The sequence below is a fragment of the Chiloscyllium plagiosum genome, chromosome 2 (genome assembly GCF_004010195.1).
Source record: "Chiloscyllium plagiosum isolate BGI_BamShark_2017 chromosome 2, ASM401019v2, whole genome shotgun sequence".
Classification (NCBI taxonomy): domain Eukaryota; kingdom Metazoa; phylum Chordata; class Chondrichthyes; order Orectolobiformes; family Hemiscylliidae; genus Chiloscyllium; species Chiloscyllium plagiosum.
Window position 1 is genome coordinate 10811711 of NC_057711.1, and position 9351 is coordinate 10821061.

The 9351-nt window shown below is 41.7% G+C and overlaps 1 protein-coding gene across 13 annotated transcripts in view; it reads right to left on the reverse strand.

Annotated features, from left to right (window-relative positions):
• The window catches only part of add1 (adducin 1 (alpha)), a 173513-nt gene that overhangs the window by 55649 nt on the left and 108513 nt on the right, over positions 1 to 9351 (reverse strand). For all 13 annotated transcript variants that reach the window (XM_043703905.1, XM_043703897.1, XM_043703915.1 and 10 more), the window contains one exon: positions 8252 to 8350. In XM_043703905.1, coding sequence (XP_043559840.1) covers positions 8252 to 8350 — 99 coding nt within the window. The remainder of the gene's footprint in view (positions 1 to 8251; positions 8351 to 9351) is intronic.

Genomic DNA, 9351 nt, shown 5'->3' on the forward strand with positions numbered 1-9351 from the left:
ATAGGAGCAGGAGCAGGTCATTCAGCCCTCTGAGCTTGCTCCACTATTTAATATGATTATGGCTGATCACCCAACTCAATACTGTACCCTGTTCCCACTTTTGCCTCTCATTCTTTGATCTCTGTCATCCTAAAATTTTATTTACATCTTTCTTGAAAGCCTCAATGTTTTGGCCTCCGATTCCTGTGGCAAATAATTCTACAAACTCACCACTCTCTGGGTGAAGAAATTTCTTTTCATTTCTGTCGTAAAAAACTTACCGTAGACTGTGTCCCTTGGATCTGGACTCTTTGATCAGAGAACATCCTTCCTGCACCTAGTCAGTTTAACCCGGTTATAACTTTGTAGGTTTCAATTAAATTCTACAACATTATTCTAAACTCTAAATATCCAGTTTTACTCTGTACATCAGTCTAGCCATCCAGGATTCAGTCTGGGAAAACTTTGTTACATCCCCTCAATAGCCAAAATATTCTTCCTCAGCTAAGAAGATTAAAACGGCATCTAATACTCTGAATTCCCAACTAGTGGAAATAGTTTATCTTTATCTACCCTGCTTTTTCTTGCTAATAGACTTGAAACTACAATTGTGATCTCTTCACTGTTTCTGGATAAATATGTTGGAATAACCTTTCAAACAGCAGAGAGCGTATACCTACACCACACTGACTACAGTAGTTTGACAAAGTAATTCATCAACACCTTCCTTAGAGTAATGAGGCATGGAGCTATAAATGCTGGCCAGTCAGCAACATCTACATTTCATGGAATAAACAAACATTTTCCAAAAAGATGGGTTACAGATGATTTTAAGAAACTGGAGGTTTTCTTTGCATTCTGGGATGATCCTGGAATAATGAACAGATTTTGAAAGTGACAGCAAACCTCAAACTAGGAATATTCTTTACAATGCGAATGGGTACAATGGAATTTGCAGAGTATTTTACTTTTCATTCTTGAAGTCTGACAAACTGATCAACTTGGCAAGAGAGTGAGTACTGCTTAAGCTGGAGATCAGAGTCTAAAAATGTGACGCTGGAAAAGCACAGCCGGTCAGGCAGCATCCAAGGAGGAGAGTTGACGTTTCGAGCATAAGCTCTTCATCCTGATGCCACACTTTTAGAAACTGATAAAATTATTAATCTTAATGAGACAAATTGAATATCATAGACTGAAGAAGAGATCTAATACAAATAAGCCACACCTAAAAAGGCTTTTGTAATTGTAACTTTTACCAGATCAGAGCAGCTAACTTAGCAAATCCCAGCAGTCAGAACATGTCATCTTCATATACTTTGTTTTATCCATTCAATAAATATCTTCATGCGTGAAGATATTTATTGAATGGATAAAACAAACTATATGAAGATGACATGTTCTGACTGTTGGGGTTTGCTAAGTTAGCTGCTCTGATCTGGTAAAAGTTACAATTACAACCAGACTAAGTCCTGCTGGTCTCAAAAGCTGAAACCCACAAGATGGGTATGTGTGGATATCAAGCAATGCCATGAGTGAGAAAAACTGATGTCATTGCCTGCATATAAATAGCTTTCCAAAACTCAAAGTGCCATCAAAAGGGAGTGGAGTCAGGCAGTTTGCTAAGTATGGGAATATGCCTTAGAGAAAGCGAGGACTAGAGATACTGGAGATCAGAGTTGAGAGTGTGGCACTGGAAAAGCACAGCAGGCCAAGCACCATCAGAGGAGCAGAAGAATCCTGAAGGGCTAATGCCCGAAACATCAATTCTCCTTCTCCTCGGATGCTGCCTGACCTGCTGCGCTATTCCAGCGCCACACTCAAGGGTATGCCTGAGAATCTAGCACTAATTGCTGCTAGTTCTTTGATAGCATCAACTGCTTAGTAGAGTTTAAATTATAAGTGTAGACCAACAAATGTCTTTTAGAGCTGAGGAGAGTATAAACAATCTCCTCTGTTGGGTGGGGCTTCTGTAGCTTGGACAGCTAACTGACTTTGTATTAACTTTTAGCCCCAGATAGCCATAGAATCATATGGCATAGAAACAGGCCCTTTGGCCCACCATATCTACACTAACCAACAAACACTAAACTACACTAAGCCCATTTATTTGCACTAAATCAAGTCCTGAAACAGCTGAGGCAGAGAGCATATGTGTATAATAAAGCATCTGTGCAACCAGCAGGGCAATTCAGTAAGTCTTTTTTCCCCTCCTGTCTTGTTTTCCTAACTACTTTAACAGATCAGTGGAAGCAGGAACAGGTCAAAGCACTATAGCTGGGAGACTATTAAGGGATTAACCGAGAAGCATCAGGAATAAACAAAAGTCAGTGAATAAGCAAAGAAGATTAAAATAAATGGAGTGTATTTTAAGATTAAATAATTAGAAAAGCTAGCAAGTCAGACTAAGTAAGTTCAATTTTAAATCATGGCAGGTAAACTCAACTGAGTGGAATGTGTCACCTGTCATATGTGGGAAGTCATGGACCCTACTGCCCCCAACAGCAAACATGAGCGCTCTATGTTTCAGAGGTTGAGCAGTGGCTAGAAATACTGTAGCACATTACGAGGCTGAGAGTTAGGTGAATAGCATGTTTAGAGAGATGGTCACACCCCCAACTCAAGTGACTGGAAATAAAAGGAATGGGTGTCCACCAGGCAATCAAAGAGAATCAAGCAGATGACGCACAGGAGTCCCACTCACAAACCAGAACCACAAATAGCCTAATTGAGCATGAGGGGAGGAAGAAAGCAGGAATGATAGATAGGGAATTCACTAGTTTGCGAAACAGATAGGTGTTTCTGCAGCCACACATGTTATTGCTAAATGTTGTGTCACTTACTGGGTGCCGGGCTCAGGGATGTCATTGAGTGGCTGCAGGGAGGACTGAAGGAGAAAGGGTGATAAGAGGTCGTAGTATACATTGGTGCCAACAACATAGGCAGAATGAGCTCAGACATCCTGCATTAAGAATTTGGGGAGCTAGGCAGCAGATTAAAGAGCTGCAAATCAAAGGTTGTAATCTCTCGATTACTCTCTCACCACTTGTTAGTGAGTGCAGAAATAGTATTTGGCAGATGAATGTGTGACTCAAGTGTTGGCGCAGGATGAAGGGTACTAATGCCTGGATCACTGGGACCTACAAGCAAGACTGTTTGCACCTGATTGAGAATGGAACTGATTTCCTTGCGAGTCAGCTTGCTGGAGCCGTAGGGAGAAATTTAATTAGTTGGACGGGGGTAGGAGACAGTGTTAGTATAATAGGAACACGGCATACTTTCGCAAAGAAACTAAGGCAAACTGCATGCAGCCAAGTTGAGTCTCAAGGGAGTGAGGCGAGGCAGGATGGCATCTACTTTAATGCTAGCAGTACTACAGGCGAGTTGAGGGCATGGACTAAGTAGTTTAAAGGAGGGGCAGGACTGGCCACTCAACATTTCAGAGTATAGGAGCTTTAGGCAAGACAGAGGAGAGACTGTAAGAGGTGGTGGTGGTGGTGTCGCATTATTAATCAAGAAGTTGCAGGTAGACGGCATAGTGAAGGCAGCATTTGGTATGCCTGCCTTTACTGATCAGTGCAGTGAGTACAGTAGTTGGGAGGTCATATTGCAGCTGTACAGGGCATTGATAAGGCCACTTTTGGAATACGGCGTGCAATTCTGGTCTTCCTATCGGAAGGATGTTGAGAAACTTGAAAGGGTTAAGAAATTATTTACAAGGATGTTGCTAGGGTTGGAGGTTTCAGCTATAGGAAGTGGCTAAATAGGTTGGGGCTATTTTCCCTGGAGCATTGAAGACTGAGGGGTGACCTTATAGAGGTTTGTAAGATCAAGAGAGGTATGGATAGGGTAAATAGACAAGGGCTTTTTCCCCACGGTCAGGGAGTCCAAAAACTAGACGGCATAGGTTTAAGGTGAAATGGGAAAGATTTCAAAATGATCCAAGGGGCAACTTTTTCATGCAGAGGGTAGTGGATTAATGGAATGACTGCCAGAGGAAGTGGTGGAGACTGGTACAATTACAACATTTAAGACATCTGGATGGGTATATGAATAGGAAGGGTTTAATGGGATATGGGCCAAATGCTGGGAAATGGGACTAGATTTCGTTGGGATGTCTGGTCAGCATGGACAAGTTGCACCATAGGGTCAGTTTCCATGCTGTACAGCTAATGATTGAATCAATTACTCAGTAAAGAAGGACAATATCCTGGATGGGTCTTCAAATTAGGCTGTGTGGGTGCAGTTTGGAAATTTAAAAAAGGGTATAGACACACTGCTGGGAGTGTAGCATAGACTTTCAATCAGTAAGCAGGCAATAGAGAAGTATGTAGACAATTCACTGAGATGCATAAAAACAATGACAGGGTAGTTACATTAGGGGATAATTTCCCTAACATTAATTGGGATAGTCACAGTTTAAAGGGTTTAGAGCGAGCAGACTTCCTGAAATGCATTCAGGCAAGCTTGCGCTGCTTAACTTTGGGGAACAAAACCAGATAAGGTCATCAAGATGGCAGCAAGACAGCATTTTTATGATAGCCACTACAACACCATATGTTTTAAGTCTGGTATGGAAAAAGATGGGCTGAAAAAACAATTATTGATTTTGTTTGCTAATTTATTTTGAAAATTTTATTTGCAGATTTTATTAAGATTGACAAGATCTCGCAAAAATAGGCCGGGAACAGCTACTTCTGGGTAAAAATCTACTGCAGAACAGTGGGAGGCATTCAAATTGAATTGGCAAGATTACAGGCCCAACATGTTCAGTTTAGGGTGAAATATAGAAGCAACAAGCCTAGAGAACTAGGAATATTCGGGACAGGACAAGGAGGAAGAGAGAGACTTTTGACTGGTACTAAAGGAAACAATTCAATGGAGGCCTTGGAGGAATATAGAAAATGCAGAAGTGCACTTAAGAAAGCAAATCAGGAGAGCAGGGAGGGGACATGAAAAATTAATGGCAGGTAAGATTAGGGAGAATCAAGGGGAAGAAGATAACCAGGGAAAGAGTAGGGTCCATTAAGAAAAAAATGGGGCAATCTATGCCTGGAGTTGAAGGTCATTGCTTGAATGTTAAATGAGTGCTTCACATCCATCTTCACTTTGGAGGCGGCGGCTCTAGGCAAGAGGGACTAAAAGGTTCAGTTTGAATGGGCAAAGAGGAAGTATTGGAGGCTTCTGTTGACTTAAAAGTGGACAAATCCCCAGATACTGGTGACAAATTCCTGATAAAGGGCTTATGCCTGAAATGTCAATTCTCCTGCTCCACAGATGCTGCCAGACCTGCTGCGCTTTTCCAGCACCACACACACTACTCAAATCCCCAGATCCAGATGAGTTAAATCTTAAGCTGCTGTGAAGGATGAGTGAAAAAGTTATGGGGACTATGGCCTAAATTTTTTAATTCCTCTTTGGCCACAGGGGAGACGCAAAAGGACTAGAGGGACTGCTAACGTGGTTCCATTTTTCAAGAAGGGTGGCAGAGATAAACCAGACTAGCGAGTCCCACGTGGGCCCTCGGGAACTACTGGAGAAAAACCTAAAAAAAGGAGAACTGATCTCCATTTGGAGAGATATGGTTTTATCAGGGATAGCCAGCATGGCTTTGTCAGAGGGAGATCATGCCTCACAAATTTGAGTTAAATTTTGAGAGCTAGTGACCAGGTGTGCAGATGAGGATATTGCAGTGCTATAGTTTATATAGATTTCAGAAAAGTATATAACAAGATCCCACATAAGAACTAGGAGCATCAGTAGTTCAACCCCTCGATCTGGCACTGCCATTTAACATATTCATGGCTGATCTCATTTCAGCCACAATTCCACTTTCCTGCCTGGTGTCCATAACCGTTCAACCCATTACTATTTGAACATGTGTCTATGTCCCAGTATCCTCTACTCTCTGGGGTATGAATTCCATAAATTCATAACCCTTTGGGAGGAGTAATTTCTGTTGCATTTTAAATCTACTACTCCTTATTTTAAGCGTATAACCTCTCATTCTAGGTTGCCCTACATGAACTGCCGACTGATGCTCAGAGTTCCTTTTTGCATCTACTTTGTCAATCCCCTTTACCGTGTTGCATACCTCAACTCAAATCTTTCATTCTTCTAAACTCCAGATAGTTTAGGTCTAAATTGCTCACTCTTTCTTCATAAGCCAGCTGCTCATCTGTGGAATCAGTCCATTGAACTTCCTCTGAAAGTCCTCCACTGTAACTTCATTCCTCAAGTAACAGAAACAAACTACGCAATGCTCCAGATGTGGTCTCATTGATGCCTTTTACAGTTGCAGCAACACTTCCCTACTTTTTAAAATAATCTATTTATCAATAAATGCCAAAAATTCCACCTGCCTTCCTCATTACCCCTGTACAGGCATACTAGTTTTCTATGATTCATACACCCTGATCCCTCTGCACCAAAGCACTCTGAAGTTTCTCTCCATTTGGATAATAATCAGACTAATATGAACCACCTCTCACTTATCCACATCTGCCAAGTTTTGACTCATTCACCTAACCCTTCCATATCAGTCTGTAAATATCTTTACTTGAGAGACATGGAGGACTGCTCAACAAGGTCAAAATACATGGGATCCAGGATAACTTGGTAACTTGGATCCAAAAAGGCTCAGTAGCAGGAGAAAGAGGGTGATGGTGGAAGGCTGAGACTGCACAGTGTGCAGTGGTGTACCACAGAGATCAGTAAGTCCCTTATTATCCCTGGCTCTCTTATTGTTCCCAATATACATAAACAAAATATTTAAAAAAGTGTGGAGGGATGATATTCAAGTTTGTAGATGACACAAAGATCAGCTGGGTAGTTAACATTAAGGAAGAAAGAGGCAAGTAGAACTTAACCCTGACAAGTTAGAGATGATGTGCTTTGGAAGGAGTAGTAAGACAAGGAAGTACTCAAGGAATGGAAAGACACTAGGAAGCTCAGAGGAACAACAGAGATCTTGGGGGTGCTTGTCATAGATCCCTGAAGGTGGTAGGACAAGTTAATAGGGTAGTTAAGAAGGCATATTGTCCTGGTTCCAACAGCAAGGGACACTAGTGCCTTTGGGCTAATGCACAGAATGGAACGTCCAGAGATTAGCATCTAGATTCAATCCATCTGGAATGTTGTTAGAGCCTTTATCAGTGGAGGCATAGATTTTAAGAGCAAGGAGATTATGTTGGAGCTGTACAGGACTTTGGGAGGCCACAGGTGGAGTACAGCATGGACTCCTGGCCACTACACCATAGGAAGGATGTGATTGCACTGGAGGGGGCTGCAGTGAAGATTCACCAGGATGTTGCCTAGATGATGTAGTTTAGCAACAAAGAGAGACTGGATAAGCTTGGGCTGTTTTCTTTAGAGCAGAGCAGGCTGAGGTGGTACCTGATTGAGATAAAAAGGATTATGAGGGGTACGGACAGGTGGACAGAAAGCAGCTGTTCCCACTTATTTGAAGGGTCAATAACAAGGGGGTATAATTTTAAAGGAGGAATTGCAGAAGGTTTAGAGGGAATTTGAGAAATGAATTTTCACTCAGAGTGCTGTTGGAGCCTGGAATACACTGCTTGGGGAGATTGTTGAGAAACTTCACCTTTGAAAAGGACTTGGATGAGCATTTGAACTGTCATAACATTCAAAGCAATGGGCTAAGTGCTGCAAAATGGGACTGGTGTAGACTGAGTTTTTTTTGTCGGTGCAGATTTGATGGGTCAAAGGGCCTCTTCTGTACTATATGATTCAATGATTTGCCCATGATAGAGTACCATGCTTCTAAGAATTCTCATGTGTCTTCCCGTTTGGCAAAACAGAGACATGCACAAGAATTGCTAAAAGCATGGCATTCCAACCGGAACTCTATCAACAAGTACATTGATTTGGATCCCATTTACCACCCCATGAGAAAAAGAACAAGAAACAACATCACCATGAGAAATGGTATCACCAACTCAAGGAAACCTAAACACAAATAAAAAGTGGGCCATACCACCAGTGCTTCATCCGGAGGCCCACTGATGTTACCTAGTATGGTGACAAAACATCTGAAACAAAACCTTCCAGCTCAGCAAGCATACCTACATCCATATTGAATCCATTTTGTGATGTCAGCAGACATTTTACTTTACTCATTACTAACAATACCTGTGCACACCTGTGATCCTTTTTAATAGATTAATATTTTATGATACACAACTTTTTGTTTTCAATTCAGTGTCTATTTCATACAGAAAATATTTTACTTGACTGTTAGATATCAATCTCCTACCTGAATTTCACAGGCTACAACTAAGTTGTGAATGTAATAGAAAGCTTCCTCAATAGTTTCACCAACAGCAACCAGACCATGGTTCCTTAGAATGAGCACCTAGTATAAAATAAGAACAATTTAAGCAAAGTAACACATTACCAACATGATATTTTCAGCTAGTAAAAAAAAAGTTTTCAGCATGGGTCATCATCAACAAAAAGGATATCGCAGGGCTTTGTATAAATAATACCGAAACCTGAACCTATGCTCTATTGTCAATAATGCTAAATGTTTTGTACTAACACTAATACAATGGTAACATACTTACACTAGTAACCATTTAGGTTACAATGGACAGGACTGTACGGTCCATCATTGATGGGTTTGCAAGTAAGGGCACCTATAATATTCCACGGACAGTTAATCAAAGTTATCCAACATTGTCCCTAACTATCTACAATCTTACAGCAATTAGACAAGGGCTAGAATATCCACCTGCTCTCATTCCAGTTCAGTCCCTTCCCGCTACCCAGACTCAATTTTGAGGCTGATGGAAGGAACTCTGAGATAGAGTGGTAATCGCGTAGGGCTGGTCACCTTGTTCGGATCTTAGACGGGAATTGGTGGAAACCTACAGTGGCCTACCAATAATCCCCTTCAGTTTGTCCACCGCAATTGCTCACTTTCTCATTGGCCTTCTGTTCAAGCTGTCCACCATTTCCAGGCCTGAGCTGCCCTTCCCTCTCCCATGAGAATTCAGTCCTGGTCCCCAGGATTTAGAAGGTGGGGACTGCTTGTAGTCCCAGTTTTGGCTATTACTGACCCAGACACTCTTGAGATGACAGAGCTGTCAGCTAATGAGATTGGCCTGCACTCTGGCAGTGAAACTGATATTCAAGTCAGGAGCGGAATTCCCATTTCTGGCTAATTAATATTCTTAGTTGTGGGACTGAATGATTAAGGAGAAAGTGAGGTCTGCAGATGCTGGAGATCAGAGCTGAAAATGTGTTGCTGGAAAAGCGCAGGTCAGGCAGCATCCAGGGAACAGGAGAATCGACGTTTCGGGCATAAACCCTTCTTCAGGAATGAGGAAAGTTTGCCCAGCAGGCTAAGATAAA